Source organism: Colius striatus, chromosome 25, assembly GCF_028858725.1.
Source record: "Colius striatus isolate bColStr4 chromosome 25, bColStr4.1.hap1, whole genome shotgun sequence".
In the NCBI taxonomy this organism is placed as follows: Eukaryota; Metazoa; Chordata; class Aves; order Coliiformes; family Coliidae; genus Colius; species Colius striatus.
Window position 1 is genome coordinate 2,609,963 of NC_084783.1, and position 25,623 is coordinate 2,635,585.

At 46.6% G+C, this 25,623-nt stretch overlaps 1 protein-coding gene across 1 annotated transcript in view; it reads right to left on the reverse strand.

Annotated features, from left to right (window-relative positions):
* SBNO2 (strawberry notch homolog 2) overlaps positions 1 to 25,037 on the reverse strand; it is a 64,407-nt gene extending 39,370 nt beyond the window's left edge. Inside the window, exons 1-4 of the mRNA XM_062015071.1 lie at positions 24,950 to 25,037; positions 14,532 to 14,755; positions 13,382 to 13,446; positions 6,960 to 7,053 (exon numbers count right to left, since the gene is read on the reverse strand). Coding sequence (XP_061871055.1) covers positions 6,960 to 7,053; positions 13,382 to 13,446; positions 14,532 to 14,657 — 285 coding nt within the window. The 5' untranslated portion in view covers positions 14,658 to 14,755; positions 24,950 to 25,037. The remainder of the gene's footprint in view (positions 1 to 6,959; positions 7,054 to 13,381; positions 13,447 to 14,531; positions 14,756 to 24,949) is intronic.
* Between the last annotated feature and the right edge of the window lie 586 nt (positions 25,038 to 25,623).

Consider the following 25,623-nt stretch of genomic DNA (forward strand, 5'->3'; position numbering starts at 1 on the left):
GCTGCAGCCTTTCCTCCTCACACACATGTTCCATCCTCTCAGCATCTTGGTGTCCCTGCACTGGCCTCTCTCCAGTAGTTCCCTGTCTCTCTGCAATGGGGGAGCCCAGAGCTGGCCACAGGACTCCAGATGAGGCCTCCCCAGGGCAGAGGGGGAGCAGAATCTCCCTCGCCCTGCTGCCCACACTCTCCTTTATGCCTCCCAGGACGCCACTGGCTCTTGCCCACAAGAGCACACCACATTTACTTTGCTGTCCATTAGACCTCCCAGGTGCCTGTGCTGATATCCAACCCATGCAGTTCAGAAAAGGGCAACAGCCTCACAGACCTGCCTGGTCTGGCCCTGTGCTGTGAACCCACACATGGGCCCTGAGCAGCTCCCAATGTGCCTGGCTCCCCAGCTTCACCTTCACAGAGCTCACAACCTAAGCAGCCAAATTCCACATGTGCCAATGCCACCATCTCCTCATACACTCTCACTCAGCTCCAAGTTGGGAGCTCAGGCTGGTAGGTTGCTGTGTTATCTGGTAAATCATCTTCAGGTGCATTATCTGATGTAACATCACCCAGGCACCCCACACATAGTGATTCACAGCAAGGCAGGAGCCCAGGCCAAGAACACGGCCGTGGGAGACACAAATATGCTCAAGATCCTGCCAGAGAGCACATGCTGTCAGCACCAAGACAGTTTCATCATACTTACTGTAACTACATCAGTTGAGCCATTATATTCACAGCTTTCCTTTTGCTAAATCAGGGCCTGAAGTGTTAGGCATCTCACCAAAAGTAGTTTATAAAGTGTAATTAAGCCAGCCAAAACCCCAACCCTGGAGTGCAAAACCAATGACACACGTGTGTAAAGCAACTTGTTTGTCAAATGTTTCAAAGTCATCAGAGCCAGTTAAGTCTTCAAATTGATTTTAGTATCTGTATTCCCTGTAGATAGAACTCCAGGACAGTGATAGGAAGTTCCAGGATGTCTCCTATTCCAGGAAACTCTTCATTTCAGTCAGAACCGAGTCTTTTATATAATTTAATAACTGGTACATTGATTTCTCTTAAATCACCACAGCTCTGTGCGCTGAAGCACTTTTAAAAATTAATACTTTTTTTAAGAGTAGGTTAATTTCTCCCTCTCCCTTTAACAAGAAAGATTAATGGGAGATTGCAAGGGGCTGGTAGTGAGAAGAGGGCTGGTTTATGATTAACACGTGTGGTCAAGAGCCCCCATATACCACAAGCAGATCAAACAAGGCTTTAACTGCGTCTTTACAGCATTACTGCAAATGACTCTACCCAAGAGCAGCAAATTCTGCCCTGCCCCCAACAAGCTAAATCAATCTAGACTGACCTCCTTCCTCCAGTCCAAGAGCAACTCAAGTTTTAAAAAGGGTACCTGAGTTTCTTGCCAAAGCTTTTATATGTAGGGCTGAGGAGAAAGGGAAGGAGCTTCTGCAGAGCCTCCTTGCACACCCTCTGCACCCACACCTTCCACTCCCAGCACATGGGGTTTATTTGTCAGTGTGACTTATGGCAAATGATATCAGAAGGGGAGGCTTCTGTATGATCAGAAAAGCCTTGTCTGGATAAGCACAAGGAACAAGTCAAATGAAGTTAAGCAAAGGGAAATGCAGCCACGCTATCAGAAACAGGCAGGATCGGTTTGGATAACAAAAGGCTCAGAGGAAATGGGCAGACCTGTGCTTTAAATAATTCTAAACAGGATGGGAACTGTTAAGTTTAAAAGAAAACTCTGTGGTGGCTAAGAGCAGCAAGCATTTATGTGACAGGTATGCTTTTCTAGGGCAGGCTGCTCTGCTTTGCTGATAAGGCTCTGGGGACAGATTACAGCTCCCCACACGAGGGACAGCAGATGCTGAAGCAGAAGTGAAAACCTCCTGGATTTAGCGTTTCATTGTGGCAATTAACAGCTCTTACCATCAGTGATACCAGATAGCACTGATAAGTTAAAAATGCCTTTGCAGCAGCATTAGTGCCACCACTGATTCCAACTCAGCAGCACCTGAGGCTGGAGGAATAAACAGCAGAAAGGGAGGGGAGCAATGGAAGCCAAAACCTCAAGACTCCCAAAGTACATGTGTGCAATCAGGTCACTTTTTCCCAAAGAAAGTGGCACCACACGGTCTGGGTGAGACTTTGGCTTAAGACAACTGTTCCCAAGATCAAGAAATGCTATCAGACCCCAGTATGGCCTCATCCAACTATTTTCTAAACCTCATTTAAGCCACTTGTTTATCTAAAGAATGCCAACAGAGCGGCAAGGATGAATCACTCCACAGCAAGCCAAAACCCAAAAATATTGTGGAGGAAACAAGTTCAAGTTCATGTTAGCTGTTCTGACCATAGAAATGAAACACCTTTTCCAACATGCAGCTGGTGTTTAGTGAGGCTGCTGTGATACACACACAACTTGCTCCTCACCGAGCGGCAGCGGTGAATGATTCAACGAAAAATGAATTCCCAGAGCAACTAAGGAATGTGGCAACTCCCACTCACAGCATCCTCAGGCCAGCAAAGGCTTTAGACTCTGAAGGGCCAGTTGAGGACCTCTGAAACAAGACAGGGGGAGCAAATGCCAGTGCTGGAGGAAAAACACGTCAGCCTTCCCACTCTCCAAGCCCTCCAGTCCCCTGGACTCCAGAGCACGCAACCAGTCTTCCAATTATCAACAACAACAGAAAGTGTTTACTACACAAATACCTCAGAATCATTAGTCATTTGCTCTTTGGACCTTTTAAATCCCTTTTCAGTCAGTATTCCTCGAAAACTCTTTAAGGAGACAAACTGTTTACAGGCTACACTGTCCATGGCCAGGCTGGAGTCCCACTGCAGCAACACTTTGGGGAGGTGGCATTCACCAGTTCACTGGCAGATCACACACAGGGATCACAAAGCACCACTCCAGATCAGAGGTGACACTTCCACCTCCTTCCTCTGCCCCCTCAGGACAGCTTGCAGAAGTCAAGCAGTGGCAGGCTGCTGAGATGCACAAAGGGCTGTAACCTAAGGGGCTTGCAAGCTGTTCTGTGCTGCTGAGCTACCACAAACCTGATCTTGGTATCTGAGCAAAGGCAAAAGAATAGTCTGTATCCATAGATAAAGGCAACACAAGTTCTCACTTAAGCACAATCTACCTGGTCTGCCCAGTAACCACAGATTTCATCAACAATTTCTTACCAAAGCATGCAGCAAGCTCCTCATGTTCTCTCTTTGGTTTCACTCCTCTGTTTGGCATGGTCATTAACAGAAGAAAGTTTAACAGGACTTGCCACTCCTACCACTGCACCAGGCAAGTATGGAAAAGACAGGTACTTTCCTATACAGTCACCTGGAAGGATGTAATCACCCAAGCTGCTCCCATACCTTCTGAACAGTATGCTTCAGCTTTCCAGGCAGACTGTTAAATATTAACAGTTTGGCATCTGGGACAGCAAGAAATCAGTCAAGTGGAAAGTATTGCTGAAGCAAAGGATGGAAGAGCTCCAGGATGCTCCCGGATGACTCCAGACTGATGCCACTGCCTCCACTTAAGTGCCTGCTGCTCCACCAGATCCAGGCTCTAATTCTGGTTCCTGTAGAAAAAAAATCAGCTTTCCTTTGGACAAGCAATTACTAGTAGTTCAGAAAGCCCCAGGTTTTACCAATGGATTTCCATGTTAGTGTTTACTGCATTGTAACATGTGAGAGCACTGGGACAAAACCATGTAGAAAGCCCAAAGAAGCCAAGAGCCAAGAGTTCTTAAAGACTGATCTGGCTCTATACTTGAGCAGAATAAGCTGGAGGATGTCAAAAGACTGAAACCTCTCCAAGCAGAGCACAACACTGGTGGTATTTCATATTCATGAGCACTATCACACTTGACACTTGGCGAGTGCTCACGTCCGCTTGCCCTGGGCAGCTCTAGACAGACACCATCCCTCTGAGGTATGAATTCAATCACATCAGTTTCAGATTGGAAAACAAAACTCTAACAAAGGTCTTGTTTGTGTTTCTGTTTCAGAGCACCTAGGGTGACACACTACCTTGGGTTATCTGTGGGAATCTCCAGAAAGCCCCAAGCAGTAATGGCCAGTGCACGGACTTGGAGACAACCACCAAACAAGACAGAAAAGCACCTACAAAAATGCTCTGTTCCTCCTGAGAACATCCAAGGCACTACCTGCCATTGTGTGGTACAACTCCTGAGTTAAAGAACTGGCTTGGTGGTGTTAGATTCAGAGATAGCCATTTTCTTGTTTCTGCATTTGAAGCAGAACACTTGCAAGCATGTTGTAATAGGTGCAGCCTCACAACAGTTGGCTTGGGAAGAAAGAGTCCAAGCAAAGCACAACTGTCTACAATCACCTGGCTTCTGTCCATCACTTCCTCTCCAAAAGGATGAGAGTGGCACTCTTCTGGAAATCATTTAAGATCATTCATGCCTGGCTTGTCTCAGAGCACTCCTGCTCCTTTATCACCTGGCCAACACAAAGCAGCATCTCCTTTTCACAAAGAACCTCCAAAAATCTGCTTTTCCAAGCTGGCCAAGATCAATTTCCATGATGCAGCAGAGGAAGGAAGCTGATTGACCACTTAGATACTAGAAAATACCTAACTTGAAGAAATAATTAAGCTCTTTTCCCGTTAAACCCATCAGCCAAACTACCCCAGACCTCTGAAGAGGACCCCTCTCCCTCTTCCCATCGCTGCCTGTTAAATGGCTTCCACAAGTTGATGAGATCACATTTCCGTCTCATTCCTCCCACAATTAATTCTGCAGGAGGCAAAGATCAATGCTATTACAATGAATTTATCTGGTTTTATCCAGTTAGAAGGCTCTGATCAACAGCTAGTGGTGACTGACCAGACTCACTGTGTCAGGTGAGTCACCGACATGAGACACTCCCAGCGGTTTTGCTCAGAGACTTAAATTTGGACTAGCAGAGCAGTGGCTCCTCTCCAAAGGCACAAATCCCCAGCATGTGTAAATCCAAACCTGCAGAAATCAGAGCTCCAAGGAGGTTCAAAACCTCTCTTTAGCCACATCAAGAAAATAAAACACAATTATGGGAGAATTAACACATCCTCTTAAAGAAGGGAAATGCATCAATTTGCTGATGCATTAGTTAATGAATCATGCAGGAAGAAGAGAGGTTACAAAGGAAAAAGTTTCTGTCTACACATGTCTTGACCTTCAGCAGTTACTGAAAACAAAATACATCAAAAAGCACACAGCAGATTAACAGGGCCTGCTGAAGCATTTCTTGGTGTGTCAAAGCATGACGCTTGCATGAAGCACATCCATACACCCCCCGTTTATCCTTGAGTCACCTTTGCACTGTTTTCAGCAACCTCCTGTAAAGCATGCTTACAATTAACAGTGAAACATCTAGAAAGGTCAATCTTCACCTGAATACAGAAGAGGGGGAGGAAAAAAACCGAACTGAGCTCCATCTCACACAAGAGCCAACCAGTGCTCCTGTGCTCCATCACACACTTGAAGCACACAGCTGTGATGTTCAGATTAGCTAGTTCCCACACTCAGAGGAAGCTTGGCTCTGCTGACAGGGAAAACCCCCAATACTTTTTTATCTCAAGTGTGACTTAGAGATAACAGAGATAAAGATTTTGAAGACAGCCCACGATTTTGCCCACCTTCGAAGTTCTTTTAACACCCTCCAAGCACTCCTGAGGCTTGAAGGTCCAATCTATCAGCAAGTAACGAGCTCCCCACCAACCTGTTAATCAGCTCTCATTAGAAGACTTTAAGCATACTAAAAAAAATGAAATCAATCACTAATTTCTAATATAAACTCCCTGTAGCATTGTCTAACCAAAAAAAGCTGTTCTGAACATGACTTGAGGCATTTGCCCAGCCTAGAGCACTGCCACAGCCCTGCTCCTTCCCATGTTTCTGTCTGATGGGAGAATCGTATTCAAATAACAGCTCAGGACACAATTCAGGGGCTGGAATTAAAGGGGTGCTCTGTAAGCCTGTCTGACTCTTTCTCCTTGGCTACTTCCCACAGGGTTTTGAAGCTGGGTGGGCTGTGCCTGGACTGCATCTGGCATCTGTGTGTTTCCCAGATAACCACAACAGTGACAGAGATAGGACAGCAGAGACTAGGGAGTTCATTCACTTTGGCTCTTGCCTTGATAGGTCAAGGCAAAGTAACATTCTACAGTTTTACTCACAATATATCTTCAGGGTTCTTGAGGGGGACTTTAATGCAAAGAAGATACATTGATAGTATCTATATTAACTCCTAGAAGAGATATAGCTAGTCTCCTCTTTATTCCAAGTCAGCTCTGTTATATCAGCTGCTTTCCAGTCTTTACTGACCAATCTTATTAGAAGTTACCAAAAGCCAGTGTAACATTCCCAAAACTCCATGGAAAGAGCTCCTTCCCACCCACAGAGGTCCCTGAGGCCTCTTGGTCCCTGGAGATGTCAAATGAACCAAGATGACTGTTCATTCTTCCCACACTTCAGCTCTGCAAAGAAGGATCTGGCTCAATCTGTTTGCCAGGCACTGAGTTGATGTAATCCCTAAATATTCAGGGATCTACCACTTGTAATCAGTGAGAAAGCACATGCAACATACAGGAGTGAAGAGAGCTTCAAGATGCAAATGATTTAACTGACTCAGATTCACCCTCCTGCCAACAGGATTCTCCCATGCATTTTCAGTGTTTATATCAAACATCACTTTAAAAGATAGAAGCATTTTTTCCCCACAGATAAGCTTATAACAAGCTTCTGAATTGCTCCAATCAGCTTCTGAATTGCTCTTGTCCAAGAATCCATCCCAATTGCCCACAATTCCCATCAGGTGCTGGACAACTTTAAGATGCTGCCTTGTCTTTTCCTTTCCCCTTAATAAAGTAATACTGAAAAACAAAACCCATCACCATGAAGTAGTGTTCTCCCCCAAAGCCATCACTAGTTATGTACTTACCTGAGGAAAATCACCATTTTTTGGTAAGAAGTCAGTGGGGCCCACAGATGCATAGTTTGTGATGGGGTTCATATAAAAAGCAGGGGGATATTGCCTGTAAGGAAATGGGAAAACCAGTTATTTCCTGCCTGGAAATACTCCTGGGTATTTCTCAGGTTGCTTCAAACTCCATCACCAACAGTGAAACTGCAACTGTGGGATGACACATACAGGAGATTTATATTAAGGAAAGCTGTGTTCATTCAGAAGAAATGTCTGAGCAGAATAATACATCCACAAGTTACACCCTAATTCCCAGACTCTTTACTGTAAGGGTCTGGAAAGCTGTATAAAGAATTCAGTTTTCAGCAATTTGTGTAAACCAGGAAGGATTTAATAGAAAACAATATTCTGTGGGACTAAATGATATTTCAGTGCTGACAGCAAAGCAAAACTAAGCCCCTGAGATGTTCCAGTGCCAAGTGCTTGATGGGTGTGATGGAACCTGACAATCTCACTACGTAAGGTCAAGCTGCATGGAAACATCCCACCCAAATGCTAGTTTGAACAGCTCTGAAACAGCCCTGCAAAGTAGCACAGACACAGAGAAAACACTGCCCTTTGCACAGCCTTGACATGGAGGTTTCCCAGTCACCAGACAAATAAAATGAGAGGTTAGAGACACGCAACCCTAGACAGGACTATTAACCCAGATAGAGATGTATTATGGATGTAACTGATTGTACCTAGCTACAAAATATGTTCTTTGCTGAACTAAGGAGTGAGAAAAAGCAAGGGTCTTCCTCTTGCTCCCTCCTGGGCAGGGCACATGCCAGCACTTCCTCCTGCCTCCCTTCCCCCAGCACCAGCTTCCTCCCAGCAGAGAGGAGGCAAGAACTGCAAGGAGTAGATAATTCCCTTCCTCCTTCCCAGGAACAGCCTCTGGCCTGTGTTACAGGACAGTCTCCTGGCTTTGCTATGACACAGGCAAGCTCTCTCTCTCTCCCCTCCCCTGCAGGACCGAGGAATGTGCTTTGTAATCTTTCCCGTAAGGGCCGTGCACTCGCTGCTTGGGCAATCGCCACCCAACACGTTTGCATGCTGGAACCACTAAAACGCTTCACCCCATCTGACTGGTTTCCTCTTGTGGCAAGTTGTATGTTCTTTGTAATGCCAGAGTTACAGAACCCACAGCAATAAACTTTAACAAGGCACTGGGGTGGGGAGAGAGCAACAAAATTGAACGAGAAATACTACCCAGGAGCAGAGCCAGGGAAAAGCTGCCAAAGTACTATTAAGCAATTAAAATGCCATGTGTGGCTAGCAGCTCATTAATACACCATGCTTAACATTTGCATATGCATTTATGTGCAGTTATCTCTCTCTGCTAAATACATTTTTTCCTGCTCTTTTTCTTCATCGTTACAGATAATACCCTCAAAAAGGAACAGCTCTCTCCCTCTCTTCTTTCCTTTTCAGTGCTGCCACTGATTTACCTGCTGCAGAGACACAGGGTGACCTAACCCTGTTGTGAATGCAGAGTAGGAAGGCTTTAGCAGACCTGCACATAACAGCTCTGACAATCCAGCACTGACTCTTGGCAAATGCATCTGATCTCTTCAGGCAAATTAAAAAATCTGTGCATAAATGCTGGGAATTAATGTATTTACACACAGGGAGAGGCTTGTTTCAATTGCTTTCAAGTTGAAACCGCTGCGGTCTCGCTGTCTCTGCTCCATGAGGACAGAGCTTGGCCAGTGCTAACGACCTAACCAGGGATGGGGGAAACTATTTTTACCGGAAAAGTGAACGTTGCCTCTTATTTCAGCAGTACCTCGTGGTCTGGAAAAGAGTCAGTTAAGGTAACGGGAAGGAGACCAAGCCAGCCTCAGCCTCCTTGGCCTGAACTGCTGTGGAATGGCCAGCTCTGGTATGTTATTTTGCTTCCCTTCATCTTGGTTTTCAAATCTGTGAATGTGAGATGCACTTTCTTCCTGTAGTCTGAAATAAGAGCCAATGGCAACTCAGTGCAATGCTTTGAGATCCTCTGTGGGAAGCCACCAAATAGGCAGCGCTTACCAAAGTCCTTTTAGTACCTTCGGGGCTGCGCTTTACCTTTCTGTGAATATGGACTTAAAGATATGCACCCTCATTTGAAGAGCTGGCAGAAAGCCACTGACAAGTTAGCTTGAATTAAACTGCAAAAATAAAGAAGTGTTAAGTGAATGAATCACTTGTGAACCTTGCTGTGTTGCCAAAGCAAAGATGTGAAAACAGGCTCGTAGCAAGATCACCCTGCATGTACCTGCTCATCCTCGCCAGGATTCAGTTACTGGTGAACTGCCCCATGGAAGCTACTCTGGGCCAAGAGTTGCCTTTCAGAGGCTGAGGTTAAACACTGGATAACTACAAACCATTTTAGAAAGGAAATTTACACTGGGTTTAATCCCTATGGATTTACAAAAGACTGCCCATTTGCACTCATATCCTCAGAGCTGACCTCAAGCTGCAGCACTAAAGAAGGAACCAGCTGTCCCAAACAACAGAAAACACCACTTGCATGAATCAACTGCAATGCTGCAAGCCATGTCCTGCCATGGAGACTGGCAGCCATGAGGAGCCAGGCACAGGCTCACCTGGCCCAGCTCTGATCCAAAATCCCTCTGATTAAACTCAAAAACCAGCCAGGGACACGCACAACTGAGGCCCAGCCAGAGGTTGTGGGCAAGTGCTGTTCAGGACACTGATTCACTTTAACCACTGCGGTTGACTCTGGAAGCAACCGACGCCCCACATCAATTACCAAGCTCATAAAATATGCTTATGATGAGGGAAACTCATCTCTTCAGTGCTGAGAGCAGAGTTTAATGAGTTAATGCTAGAGATTCTGGAGTCACCTTATTTTACTTCTTTCAGTTGCAGAATATCACGTGCTGATCTTCTTGATGAGTAAAACCAGACACTTTTTAACCCAAATGACTAAATACATGCAGTTCTGAGTTCTTAGAGAAAATGTTCTGCACTAATAAAGTGCAGTGCAGAGAAGCATAGTGCTCTTCAGACAGAAAAGACTCCCAGCAGCTCTCCAGAAGAGGAACACAACTCAGCCAGCACCAACTCTGCTTTGCTTTGCCAAAAGGTAGTCACCCCCAGGAAACCACACACATGAAAGAGAAGGAATGCTGGTCTCCCACTTCTGTTTAGACTCTGTTTCACAAGAGAGAAAGAGAGAATCTGGCTGAAAAAGCTCAGTTTGAAGAAATCAGCATTTTTTTGTGTGAAGAGGAGGTTGTGTGCTGACCCGGTACATGTCCTTCGATGGGTACTGGTGAAGAAAAACACGTCTGCTCCCTGCTCCACAGCAAAACAAGACAATAAAGTCAAGCCAGAAAACTCAGCTGTAAGAAAAAGATCATTTAGGAATCTAACTAGAAAGATATTTCCCTGCAGGAAAACATAAAGGAAAGCAGACGGTGTGCAGTGTCCAGGATCCAACAAGCACCAACAGTCTTAGTGCAGAGAGGGACAGACACAAGGAACTGCTGGGGAGAGGCCAGTGCAGGGACAAGAAGATCCTGAGGGGATGGAACGTGTGTGAGGAGGAAAGGCTGCAGCCCTGGGGCTGTTCAACTGGAGAAGAGAAGCCTGAGCTCAGGGGGATCTCAGCAGTGCTGCTCAACCCCTAAAGGGTGGGTGTCAGGAGGATGGGGCCAGTGTTTGCTGTGTGGTGGCCAGTGGCAGGACAAGGGGTAACAGGCACAGGCTGGCACACAGGCAGTGCCCCTGGCACAGGAGGAGCAAGTCCTTTGGTGCTGAGGTGAGGGAGCCCTGGCCCAGGCTGCCCAGGGAGGGTGTGGAGGCTCCTTCTCAGGAGGTTTCCAACCCCAGCTGGACACGTTCCTGTGCCCCTGAGCCAGGGGAAGCTGCTTGAGCAGGGGCTGGGGCTGGATGAGCTCTGGAAATCATTTCCAGTTCCTGCTTTTCTGTGATTGTGATTCATACCAGCTGCTCATACATGCATCTGATGCATCTGAAGCCTTTCTGGGGCCATGCTAGCCTACAGCTGCAAAGGAAGCCCAGTTCTTCCCTGAAAACTGCCTTAGAAATGAACTGAGCTATGGCTCTTACCCTACAGGAGACCTGTGCCTCATTTGTTCTTTCAGCAAGGTTTAAATATACTGTTTACACTCTTCAAGTTAAGAAAATCTGAAACAAAGCTTTGGTATCCTTTAAAGAAATTCTCTTGTATGAAACTACTGAAAAGAAACAGGAAAAACCTGCTTCAGGACAAACCTGTTGCTATGAGAATAAGCCATGTCCAAACACAGCCACTTGCAAATGAGATTTCTTCTCCAAGGATGTTGAATACAAACTTGCACTAAGTCTAATGCCATCTGCATTCTTCTGTTGTACAACATGGGCTGTAATTACAACTCTCTCTGAAATCCCTTTTTTCAATGTGTCTATCCCTTTCAGAATTCCTACCTGTAACACCCTAAACCCACCTAAAAAGAGGTTCAGCTGCAGTTTTCCAATACAAAAGGACAGGCTTTTTTTTTCTGGTGAAACACAAATATGGAAAAAGTCACCTGAAACTTCATTTTTACACTTACCAGGATAAGAAAAACAGGAAGCTAAAGGTGCAGCCTTGGCTAAATCATTCTCTAGCAAATAATTACTACTATGAACCTCACTTCCAAAAGTAACTATAGCAAAGTCAACAAGTTTACATTTGTGTTCAAGGCAGGCATGTCTTTGCATGATCAAGACTAGAAGGTTTCCAGCAGAGTTGATAGGGGCAGCACTAAACAGGAAGAAAGTGAGGGGCAAAACCAGAACAAATGGTCAAAGAAAAAAGCCCAACACAATAGATAAACACAATCTAATCTTGTGGTTCAATACAGCAAAACAGAAATTCTGTTATAGCTCTCTTGAGGATTCAGAAAGTGTAATTTACAGGAACTGTGCTCAAAAAGTACACCCTCTTCCAATCAGAGACAGAACAGCTAAGAGCAAAGATACTGAACTTATCTGGTAACTCCTCTCAAATTCTCACTTTGGGGAGTAACTCACAAGGCAGAGCTCCACTCAGCACCTGTGGGACAGCTTCTTGGTAATCTTACATCAAGAACTGCCCTATTCCATCCACCCCGTCGTTGCTCACTCTGCTGACTGAGGTGGACCAGGCATACAAGAACAAATACAGAGACAAAACAGGTCTCGTGCCTCTAAGCACAGGAGCCAGTTCTCACTGCTGACTGCCAGGCTGCAACTCAACAGTGCAGAGGATGGCTCTCTGCTTTTCCATGAAGATGCTAAAATCCCCTTAGGAAGGAGGTTAAACTAAATCCTCGAGCACCTGGAACAGTTATTAGCTCAGAATATCAAGTTCTGTTTATTTCTTCTTCCTCCCACCTCTGACCTAAATAAAAACACATCCTGTGTATCTGTGCCACTCCCTGTATTCACAAAGAGACCGAAGCAGCCATTGATCAGCCTTCAAATCTGCTTCCCAATAATCAGCAGCTCCCAGTCCCAACCCAAGTGACTCAGTGGTGGCCCAACATCTCCTGTCATACCCTATCTTATGATTTGGGATGCAGGTTCATCATAAAAGAGAAGCAAGAACAATGTTTATCACAAAGATCCTTCAAAAGTGCTATTTGGGGCATGTAATTTAGAAAAACTGCTGCACTGAACCTAGAAAGCTCGTGGCTGATGCCTTTCCCATCAGACACAGCCCTTGTTACCATGCAAAGGTTACTGAAACCCAGCACAACTCTGCTTTACAGAACTCAACTTTGCACTAGGCAGCTTTACTTAGAAGTAAGTCACAATTTCTCACGAGCCCATACTCATCACCTCACACCTTGTGGGATGAGGTTATCAGTGAAGAGCATCAGTGATAACCAGAGGAAGAAGGCAGGACTCTTGATGAACTGCAGGTTGCACAGTTCCAGGGCTGTGCAGGTTTTTTCAAGAGACATGAGATGGTAACAATTTAGTCAGCTTCCAGTCACTTACAAGGCAAAAGGTTTTAACTTGACTTCACTCCTAAGTCTGCCACCACTTTGTCTGCATCATCTGTACAAAGCTAGAGAATGCATGACTTACTTGCTCAGCTAGATGATGCTAATGGGGTGTTTTTAGCAACTCCATTAATGTAACAAATCCAGGTGAAAGCAAAGCTGTTCCTTCCCTTACAGTAGCCTCCAGGCTCACCAGAAATCAAAGGTTTTCTCTTTTTATTTAAAAAAATATATATAAAGTTTGCTGTTTTCCAAGATGTGGCAGTTTATGAAATGCCACAAGATCAGTGTGTGATGAAATTATTTCCCCATCAATTAGTGAAATAAAGTAAACAAGAAAAGCAGTAAAGAAACAGTTGAATCACGGGGTGTGCAAGAGCAGAGGGAAATTAATCAAAAGAGAACAGCACTCACTGGTTTTCGGTTGGGAAAGAGGCAGGGTAGAAGCAACTCCCTGAGTCGTCAGCCAGCATGGAATTCTGAAAGGAGAAATCAGAACAGTTACAGCAGCAGAGGTCTGGCATGATTACCTGTAGGTGCAGACCTGAGGCCAAGCTCAGGACTTCTATCCAGTCACGCTTTCCATAAGCAGAGGTGGCTCTTTGGCTCTCATAGTCAGAGAAATTGAGTGCTACACTCCAGTCTCAGCTTTTGGACTTACTTTTCTGTCATTGTCCCCAGAAGGACAAAGGGATCAGTCCCTTTGCCCAGTCCTTTAACCTGCAGAAAACAAGCACCAACACACTAACTTGGGAGTTTGCCCATGCAAGCCACTTTCAAAACCATCATTCTGTTCCCTTCATCTTCCCACCTCCTTAAACAGTTTCCAACATGAAGGGGAAGCTTTTAGCTCAGCATGTCCCAATATGATCAGGAAGGAATACAGGATCTTATTACTCAGCTACAGATCAGTCTTTCATCTGTCCTTTTTTTGTGTCCAAAGCAATGACACCTCATGCTTGAAGCAACATGCACTTGGTGAAATGGGCCTCTTTCTGTAATCTCTGTATTCCTATAAGTGACAAAACTCAAAAGTTATAAACAGAAAACTGCAAGAGCATGTGAAGTAATTTAGGACAGAGGTTTGCTTTCTGTCCTGTTGAGAACAAATGCATCAGGGAGCCAGTCTTCTTGTGGCAGCACTATCAGGGCAAATACAACCCTATTCATCTCTGCCCTCTCAAAACATGCACAGTTGGACTCAGTAATAGATTCAGCGTGTCTCCAAGAGACAAGCTGGGACAAAGTTTGCAGTTCTATGTAATCTCTTTAGCCCTTTCCTGAGGAGCCTGGCACCTGCCAGCTTTTAGGACAGGCACTGTTTAAATCACAGCCTTGTTTTCCTCCTCCCACTTCAACAGCAGCAGCCAGCCCACACCTCACCCTCCAGCATTCCCAATCAATACTTCATATCCCTGGACAGCTGCCTAGCAAATGTGGTAAATAGCTCCTGTAAACACCCACAGGGACTCCTAAGATTTGACAGGCTGTAGTGCTCTGCTCAGACAACTTCTGGGGACACCCCAATCCTGAGCCCTCCCCGAGAAGCTGTCAGGGCCCTCACCTCCATGGCTGGCACAGTGAGCTGGGAGCAGAGGCTGGAGATGCTGTAGAGTGTATTGCCTGACTGCTGGTGCTGGTGCTGAGGGTAACTCTTCCCCCCGTCCATGGCAGGGTGTGCTGAGGGCATCAGCCTGTGTCCTGCTGCATGAAGTCCTCAGGGCAGGTGGAACAGGCTGTGGAGTGGTGGAAGGTTCTTTATCTGTGCTCTTCACCCTGCACCATGTCCTAAAAGTGGAAAAGAAATGGGCATTTAAATGTGATGAAAGGGAAGAAAAACCCCTCAGCCTTCTAAGCCTAAACGTAGCTGAGAGATCAGCAAACAGACGTCAGCCTGCAAAATGCCTGCTGCCTCTTTATAAAAGACAGGTTTTCACTGGGAAACAGAGTTCTCAAATATCACCACACCTGGAATTCTCCCAGCCCTGCAAACTTAAATACAGTTCTCCTGCCTTAGTGCAAACACTGTGGAAGTCTGGCAAGTCATCACAATCATCTTTGATTTTTGCAGTAGACTCACATTTGGTTTCAGCTTGAGGAAGTTTCTTGTCTAATATGCAAAATGATTCTGTACTTCTGTGCAAACTCATGACACTCAATTCCCCTCAAATCCCTTGTTTTCATGAAAATATGCTACACAGGTGGAACATTGTCCCCTGGAGTATCAATGGCCATGCTGAGCAACAAAGGCATCACCTCCCAGGTCAGCATGTGCTCCCATCTTCCCTCTCGCTGTACTTTCAATGAGATTTCACTGTACTGTCTCCTTGATCTCACAGCAGATATTCAGTGTGCACTAATACTTTTTGCCACTGCTATGCACAAAGGTCAAACTGCACAGTATACTTCTGGCATTCATGCTATTCCTCTAACAAATGAAAGGATTTATCATAGCTGTCTTGCATTGTCCCTGGTGCTGGAAGATGAGGTTTCAGAATCATACTTGCTAAAGCAGAAGCATTCTGGGGGAGATTAAGCTCATGGCCAGACATTGCCTTCAGTCAAAACCTCCAAAGTAAATTCTGACTTTTTTTTGCTAAATTCTCCACAACCCCAAAGAACACCAACTTCTAATTGGACTTAATGGGTTAGCAGAGATGGCAAAAAGAATCTATACAGACACAAGAGCAAGGAAAAAGCATCCATGATGTCTTTGCTCACACTGTATCTCACTTTACCTTGCTTCTGTCTGCCTGGTGGCAGCCCCTAGTACAGCAGCCCAGTAAACTGGTGAACATACTCTCATTGAGCAAGTTAGCCAAGCAGAAAAACTAAGTAGCTTAAACCAAAGCTGCAACTTAAAACACACCAGCTTTGATCATTTAGAAGATACTATTTGCTACAAGTAGTATTTTTGAAAAGTCGTTTCTGAGTCAGAGTCCCTTTAAAAATAAGTGACCTTTCAACAGCCAAAAACATTTCTCCATTTGTAATGGAAAGTGAAATTAAAATGGCTCTGTCTTTCTTTTTCTGGTGGCAGCAGCCATGCCAGGACTGCTCTCGAGCATGTTCAGGCTGTACAACCTGCAGGGAACCAAGGACATCCCCACTGTGCTCAGAGCAGAGAGGCTGACACCAATCCCTTGGTGCAAAGCTGTAAGGCAAAGCCCTTGCAGCCAGGGGACTTTCTGAGTGAAGAGCAGAGGCCAACGATCCCACTGCCTCTGCTCCTCTAACAAATTGCAGATGCACAAATTCCTTCACAAGACATCAGCTTCCAGAGTGAATTAAATCGTTTGCCAGAGGCTAGGCACTTTGTGGTTTAAAAAAGCATTCCCCCTTTTATTCTACCTAAAGGAGTAGCCACACTGGGATGCACAGCCCTTAACATGAGCTCATGAAGGCTGCAACTCATTGGGGTGGGGCTGCAGAGCAGAAGGCAACTTCCCCAAGAGCAGAGTGGCCAGCAGTGGCTTTAAACAGGCTGCAGGGTTTGCTAATCCAATCTTTGCCTCTTCCTGCTGCCTGACAAAGTGTTAAAAGGAAAGACTAAGTGAGCAAATGTAAGTGTTTTCCCTAAGAAAGCACAATGAAACGTCACTTCCAGAGGATAACATTTACACAGCGGCAGAAGTAACACCAGGCTACCCAAAAAGGTCATTCAGCCACCAAAAAAAATCTACCATTTTAATTAATTGCTAACAGAATAAATACTCTTCACAAGGGGATCACACAGATCTCTTTCACTGGCTTTATTTCACCAGAGATTTATTGCAGTCTTGTTCTTTTTAGAGGCAGAAATGTTTCTTTTTACTACACCGTAAAATCCACACTCAGGCTTTACAGTCCATAAGCCCAGGAGCAAAAAATAGCAAAAACCACTTAGCTAGCACCCCAGCATCCTAATTAATATTGTTCTACTGGCTTCAGGCCCCTAGATTTATTAGCTAAATGTTGGCACCAGGGGTCCCAAAATGCAGCCTGTCAACCACTTGAAGTCTTGAAGCCTCATTAGAAGCTGCTTAATCACGGCCTTCCTTGACAGAAGTCGGCTCAGCAGCACAGCTGCAGAAGCAGCAGCATCGTGAGCGGGTGCACTGGCCCCCACTCACACACAGATTGTTGCTGCTGAAGTCCTGTTATTTGAGCAAAACCATTTTCAGTTACATCTCCTGAAGACAAAGGAGCGCAGATGAATTTCCTCAGGCAGCTCAACATTCAACTCCCAGCTATCAAGTGGCTCTGTGCACAAAAGACATTAAAATATTCAAGGACTTCTTCCTCCAAGCCACATGATTTATTGCAACAGAACTCACAAACAGGGAGGCATAATTGCAGACTTTGACCTCGAGCCCATTGTGAAGAGATGCAGCAAAAGGCTTCACTGGTGAGAAATGAAACAACCTATGCTTCAGCATGATGGCTACACACTCATCCCAGCAGATGCTTTACTCTCTGGGCCTCAGGGCTGCTTTCTGCTTTCTCTTTAAATTGTTCTCTGATGCTGCTGGTGGTCCACAAGAGATCCTGTGAAATTTTAAGTTACATCTAAGGAAGAAAGTAATGAGAAACAAGAAAAGCATTTACCCTAACTCCACTTATCTCCAGTGCACAAAACAGATGAAACCAAAGGCTCTGCTTAAAAAATAACCTGCCCCATTGCTCCTTCCAAGTGTAAATTCACAGCTTTTCTCCTTGTCTTAGCAGATTTGACAGGAGGACCTAAGAAAAATTAAGCCTATGCTACAACATCCTGATCCTCAAGTGGAGCAGTGGGGAGCAGACACCTAAAACAAGGTTTACCACTTCAAGCAACCTGCTCCAAGATCCTCCACCCTTCCAACTCACAAGACATTGGTGCTACAAGGCTGTAAGGAAAACATAGGAACAAAAACCTTAAGGATACAGAACTACAAATGGCACAGTTCTGGGGTTTGGGTGAGTTCCCTTTAATTTTTTAAGATTACCTTCAAATACCACTCAGCTGTTCCTGAACAGAGGTGGTGAGGTTGCTGAGGTCAACATCACAGACTGCTTTAGAGATATCACTACCCTCCAGTGCCTTTAAAACACTGTGTCTGTTCTTTTCACCAGAGACCTCAAGGTTTTTGCTGCTTTTTTTTTTTCCCTATTTGTAACAGCTTTTGATAGGAAATCAGAAGCAGTTATTCCAGTAACAGCTGTAGCAAATATACAGCTTTACTTACACATCCAAAGTAATTTATGAAGGGTAAAATCAATATCAAGATTTCTCCCTGCCTGCTCTACATTATCTCAGGTCTTAACAAGTGTCTTTCTCTAAAACAGCATCAGTTCCTTAGGAAAGCTCTTGCCCAATAGATCACATCCAATAAGCCAAATAAAGAAAAACTGTAAAAAAGTAATTGTAAAGTCTGTGCTTGAGCAATAGTCAGCTGGTAAAAGACAATGCATTGAATTTGCATGACATAATTCCTTTGAAGAGATCAAAGTGAACAGCAGTCCAACTTCACAGATGGGCAACCCAAAAACTAGAGATCTTTTGTTCAGAGACACGAGTAACACTGTTAATGATGAAATCTAGATGCCATGTGTTCCCAGTCTCATGCTCTGGGCCACACCAGAAGGATGGATCTCCTCAACATCTTCTAGTTAACCCAAAACAGTGCAGTGCTGAAGAAATGTGACCTTAATGCACAAAGCTAACAACCACCATCACCAGGCTGCTGAGCTGCCCACCCGTGTCAGCTCATTGTTAGTTCTGTTAAACACCATCATGCCCTGGCAGCATCTAATTAGAACAAACTGCTAAAAATATCAGAACACAGAGAAATCAGAGCTATCAGCTCTGTCACCTGAGGGGTTTGCTTGTCTCTAGCTGGTGTATATTCCAAAAAGCATCCAAATATCAATAGCAGTGGGAAGCAAGAGGCATCAAAAACTCACTCTTCCATCTGTTGCCTTGATGCCAGAGGATTCTGAAGGCACTTCTTGTCTGTTCAGGAGAATGGCACCAGTGATGCAGCGGCAGAGCTCACGCTGAGTGTCACCAAACCAACCTGCTCCACCCTGCCAAAGCTTCAGTACTGAAAAATAACCTTCTATTCTCCACACAGGAAGGCAGCGGTTACATCAGGTTCCTGGGATGATTAACATGGAGTCTGGAACAGTTCTCCCTATAAGCTCATGTTCTGATAAGAGGGGGCTGCTGTCTGCCTTACACACTCCAATTCCAAGAAAAAAATAGAGAAAGATCTGAGTAAGGCCAGTCTCAGAGATCTCTGTGAGGCTCAGGACAGCAGGACAACACCTGCCACGAGAACAGAAGTGGAACCACCCCAAATGAGCTGCTCTGACCGTCCTCCAGGCAGCCTCGTCACGGAAACCCATGAAAATCAGCAAGTTCCTCGCACGCCAAAGCACTCTCATTTCCACATCCCATCCTGCCCTTGGAACAATAAGAACTGATAAACACAGAGGCCCACAGATTGCAAGTGAACCGTTACAACTAACTTTTTTCTTGGGCATTTTTCCACATCTCTTACGAAATACACTCCAGCAAAGTAAAGAGTTCCCAGCATTCAGGCAATTAGAGCACTCTAGTTTAAGATTATTGCTATTACAGATGCATAAAAGTGGCCCATCAGGATTATTTTCTTCTTTAACATACCAGGGTGCTCTCAGAAACCAAACTGACTTGAGTGTATTTGAAACTCCAAGGCCAGCAGTGAACAAAACTTACTGATACCAATATTCGCTCTTAAGAGTCAGAAAAGCTTCTAGTTACATACACTAATACTTTTTCACCCTAAAGTCTGAGAGTAAACTCTAGTACCACCTAAGACTTAAAATACAGAGTTAAAACTCTTTTGTGAGCCACAGCTGAACAAAAGCTTTTGAAAAGCTGTCCCCTGATAGTCTTTGACAACAGGACTTGGGATGTTTGTTGCTGATTCACTCTTAACATTTCTACCTAGGAAGAAAAAAAGCCTAAATGAGCAGAGGGTTCCTACCAAAATCAAGAATCAAGAATTGACTCAAGTTTGTCACGGCGCTAGAAAATGGAGAATGCAGAATCATGGAAAATGATGACCCTGAACTCGCTGATAGAAGTCATATTAGGACATTGTAGCAAAAGGGATCCTGGTGCGTGGGGGCTTCAAAAAGCTTCCCAAGTGGATTATGCTTCAAAATATAACTGCAAAGTAATTGGGCTAATTTTACAGATGGGCTATTGTCACCTAAAATTAGCTGAAGCACTCCAGTGCCATGATAATTATTCAGAGCGATGTGACCAAGAAAAAACACCAAACCACAAAACCAATCAAACAACTAGTGCAAGGATAAATCCACTTCAAAATGAATATATATCCCTGGAGTGGATTTTTTCATTTCCCTGACACAAAACCTATATAATTACCACAGGTTATCTCAGAGTATAATCTGTAAAGCTGCTTGCTTACAACCATGCAGAGAAGTTGTCTGCAGTCACCAAAGATGAAGCTCCTGCTACCAGCAGTTGTGCAAGTGCTCTGCAGAGCAGCACCTGGCACAAGTAGTAGCACAGATGCAAGGGAACCCCAGCAACAGAGGATGGCATTCCTGACTTCAAGAACTTCAGGAATTTTCTTCTGCCAGCATTGCTAGGAAACAGCCAAGTGATCTCTCAGATTCAGAGTGAGGGCATTCGAGCAATGATTACACAACTGAAGTTAATTGCTGATGCTACCTGCACCACTGACCTTGCTTTTCATTCACCCAGCTCTCAGTGACTCCAGAACATTACCTCTCCTACTTCCCTGGCCTCTGTTTCTCCACCAGCAGAGCTGGCAGGTCCTAACTTCCCTGTTGCCAGTCTCATGTTACCTCCTCACAATGAAGTGGCTGTAAAGCAGACAGCCATCCCCTGCGCTCGCAGGCTGCTCTCACTCTAATTGCCTGTCTCCAAATTCTGCTTTGAGTAACAAAATATTGCTCCAAGAGAGACCCACACTCAAAAGTAAAGCTTGCTTATGGGATCAAGACAGATTCCATCTGTCCCTGCTCTACCACCTGGGAGAACAGATATGACTATTTCTGGACAGAGCAAAAGTGCCTCCCCACACACCACACGTGCTCCTGCCAAGAAACACTCCACATTTTTGTGTAAATCTCTACAGCATCACCCTCATGCTCAAATTTCCAAAGCACACACGCAAGGCCTGTAAGGCAGACGTGGAGCTGAGGCAGTCCAGAAGCTCAGGCTGCAAATGCACAAAACAATTCTCCAAAGCAGGGTCTTGAACCACCCCCACCAGCGGGACAGAGCCCAGGCAGGGCACCAGAATGCGGCAGCCGCTCCCCTTCTCACGCCTCTCACAAATATGGTCCTGGAAGAAAATGAACCACTGCAAGAGTAGAGCATGGTGGTGCTGGCTGCCAGCTCCCACGGGATCTTGCACAGGGAAGTGTACCTGGAGGGAGCTGTAACACAAGCACTAATGAAATCAGCCTCGGGAGCATGCCTGTGAGGTGGAAAGGTGGCATTACACCGCTGAATTCAAGGGGAAGAGAAGAGCACAAATAATTTGGCTGAATAAAGTTGAGAGCTGAGAAAATACAAGTCTCTGATTCTCTGTGCTTTACTCTACCCCCAGCTTCAATAACAAGAGATGTGTTGGAACAAGCAGTCTCCACTGGAGCTGAGCAGGTCTCGATGTTCTGTTTCACATGCAGCTACTCACGGTGGAAAAAATACCCCAGGACATCACAGGCTCCTTCCCTATTGATCATATTTCAAACCAGCCAACCTCCAGGCATGCTCAACCTATACTTTCCCTGTCAGAGGCGTGTAATCATGGAATCACAGAATGCTGGGGGTTGGAAGGGATCTTTAGAAACCATCTAGTTGAACCACCCTGCTAAAGCAGGTCTACTCCTTTCATAGCTACATATTTACAGACCTTGATGTGTTACCAAAAAAGACCAAAGAGTTTCAAGTTTTAAGCTGAAAAAACATGTTGAGGGGAATGTAAAACTCCTATTGAAGCCTAGAAAGCTGTTCTGAGAGACTCAGACTCTCAGGATGAAAACTCACAGCGCTGTATTCAGTGACTACACAGTTAGCTCTTTATTACAGCATCACTACTCAAAAACTGCATCAGCATTTGTATTATAGACCCTTCACATCAGAGATCTGTACCTTCCCCATTAAAAAGGCCCATTCAGTCAGGACACACAACCCTCAAAGACACCACATGCTCAATGCTTTAAATACAGAACTTAAAATATATTCCTGTCCAGGTATATTTTAGTGTTAAAAACCCAAAGCCCTGCCCATGAGAGTAACTGTAGCTCTTCAGCGAGTGTCTGTAGGGCAGATCCAGCCTGTCCCATGTCTGGCATGTGACTAAACACACCACTTGGTCCTGTGGGTTTTGTTCCAAAGTCAGTGGGATTAGTGGGGGGATGCACTGGGTGGGGAGCTCAGCAAGCACAAAGCAAACATCAACGCTCAACAGCAAGCGAGCAGGCAGCTAAAGGGAGGGACAAATGATTTCCCAGTGATCTGTTCCTGTTGGGAGGATGGGGATGTCAGACCCTGAAAGAGGTGAAGTATGGGAGGAAACACCACGTGGCAAAACATTAGGAATTTCTAGGGGGTTTATTTTTTAAAGGTGTGAGATCATACGTGAGAAAAACCCACAGATGGGACTCAGTGAAATCTTTCAGAATGCTTTTCAAAGAATCCCACTTGAGACCTAGTCATGAAACGAGAGAAAAAGTGGCAAAGCACACACACACTGTGCCACCTCCTGTCAAGGTCTGTGGGTTCACCATGGCATCTCCTTTATAAGGAAAAAACACCTCTTTCAGACAACAAGGAAACCCAGTAAAAGCACAAGAATGATACCAGGAACAGGCAAAAGATTCTCAAGTGAAGCAGAAGTTGGGGGGCACACCTTTCTTCTGCAACTCTAGTCAGCCATCCTAGCTACCAGGTGAAACAGCCACAGATAGAAAAAAAGGCCACTGTTTAATTAAACAAAGACACTCTAATGCCCATCACAGCTCTGTTAACTTCATCACCTGACAGTGGGCAAGCTGGCAGCCAGAACAAGGTGACTCCAAGCACTCCAGGAGAATGCCCACTTTGACCATGCCAGTGCTAAGCATGGAGATTTTGACTGTTTTTAGGCTCCTGCTTTGGCAACTATTGAAAAGGTACTTTAGACAACTCAAGCATCCTTCCTTGAAGGAGTACTCACACCGGTGCTTGAATGAGGCCTCACTCAGTTTTGCTGCCACAGGTGTATCTTTATTTTAGGAAAATGAAGGTGTAAACATCCAGCAAATAGATCCCCATCAAAAATAAAGAGCAAGCAGCAGAGATAAGAACAGGATTCAGGCTTCTAAAGGCTCCAGCTGGCACCCAAACTAACCAACTCCACAAAACCTCCTCTGCTTTAGAGGATGCACAACGTCCCTTCCACTAAAAGCACTAGCAGAGAACTTTCCATCGAAAGGCATTCCATCACCAGCTGCTCCCAGTTCAGTCATATCCACACAGCTCCAACGTTTCAGTTGACACAGAGATAATCCAAAGCCAGGCAGGTACAGCTGATATCTCTCTGCCCAGTTACATCAGTAATAGCACACAAACCAGGAAAACCCTTGCAGGCTTTTGGGTCCCTGCGGCGCTGAACCTGCAGAACCTGCCCTTCAAAAGCTCATCTGATTTTAATTGTAAATGCAGCATGCTAATTTGAAGTCACAGTTCTCAAGTTGATAGTTATAGTTACTTCTGAGAGCTCTTTCTTAAGCCTTGCAGTTGTACTGAATGATGTTAAGAACTGAGTACACCAGTGACCGATAACAGCACTAGAGTGAAGAGTCTGTTAGCATAAGCTCTATAGTTCAGAGGCTCCTCGTTGGGCCATAAGAGTTACACCACAACAGACAGAAACTTGGCAATTGAGGCCTCAGCCCAGGATGGATTCTCATAGCACTCAGGTGAAAAGCAGCTGGGCAGAAAAACGGGAGCAGGTGGATTTCTGCCATCTCAGCTGGTACTTGGGCAACTGCTCCCAGGGCAGGCCTGGGAACCGGGATGGGTGTGGGGAGCAGCAGCTCCCACCTGTGATGGAGGTGATGCTGCAGCAGCGCTGAGACTTCTGTGATGCAGGAGCATGTGGGCAGTGCATACTAGCAGCAGACCTGGGGCTTCAAACCAAATGGGGCAGACTCTGATGATGGCAGCCAGTGAGCAGTAACCCCTTCACAGCAGTGACCCTCTGAGAAATGGACACATGTGGAGGAACAGGAGTGACCCCTCACCAACACTTTATAAGTGCCTGAAGGGTCGGTGTCAGGAGGATGGGGTCACTTTATTCTGTGGTGGCCAGTGGCAGGACAAGGGGTAACAGGCACAGGCTGGCACACAGGCAGTGCCCCTGGCACAGGAGGAGCAAGTCCTTTGGTGCTGAGGGGAGGGAGCCCTGGCCCAGGCTGCCCAGGGAGGGTGTGGAGGCTCCTTCTCAGGAGGTTTCCAACCCCACCTGGACACGTTCCTGTGCCCCTGAGCAAGGGGAAGCTGCTTGAGCAGGGGCTGGGGCTGGAGCAGCTCTGCAGGGCCCTTCCCGCCCCCATCACTCCGGGATCCGGCCGGGGGGCCGATCCGCGGGCGGCTGCTCCCCGGCCCCCGCGCCACAGGCAGCCCGCGGCCGGGCCCCACCGCCGCACGGGCCGCTCCCTCAGCGGCGATTGGCTGTCCCGGGCAGGCGGCACTGCGGGGGCCGCGTTCCCTCACACCCTGCCCAGGCCTCCCGAGCCCAGCGCGGCCGCACGGAGGAGCACCCGGGGCTCCCCGCCGCTGAGCGGACCGGCCCGGGAAGACAGAGCCCTCAGCCCCACCGACCCCGGGGCAGCCCTGCGACCCACCCTTCGCGGAGAAGCGACGCGGGAAGAGCCGCGGCGGGGCCCGGGGCCGCAGCGGGAGGGGAGCGGGATGCGGGCGGCTCTTACCTGAGTCCTGAGGGGCTCAGGCTCCCGCCTGCCGGCCGCCGCCTCTCCGCACTTCCGGGTTCCGAGCGGCCGCCATCTTGGGGGGACACGGACTTCCGGGCCGGAAGTGGGCGGGCGGCGGGAGCAGCGGGGCGGGACGAGCGGGGGCAGAGCGGCCCGGGCCCGCACGGCTCGGCTCGTGTCCCCCGGCACCGGGAAGGGCCTGCGGCTGACGGAGCCCGCAAGCTGGTGTCAGCGAGAAGAGCGGGGCCGGGAGCTGCCCTCAGCGTGCCCTGGGCCGCCTCAGCCCACGCGAGGCTCCGCCGGTCCCTCCGGCTGCCCGCAGGCCCGGCGGGCGCTGGCCAGGAGGAAAGGGAATGGCTGCGCTGTCCCACCTGCAGAGCAGGGCGGGAGTTGTCTGCCCGCAGAGGAAGCGAGAGAGGTGGAAAGGGAGCCCCTCAGACCCCGAGCTGCGTCCCAGGAACGGCCGCTCGCTGCCAGCGCTTGCTCTAGCAATTAACTGCAAATCGGCTGAGGTGAGGAATCACTCAACTGGAAAACAAACTGCTCGGGCACATCGCCCCCTGCTCCCTGACTCTGCCTCCCACCCGTTCTTGTAGGAGGTTGGTTGTTTTTATTTCATTTCCCATCGCTTGTTTTGGATCTGTGCCTCTTTTTAAGTCCCCGAGTAAAAA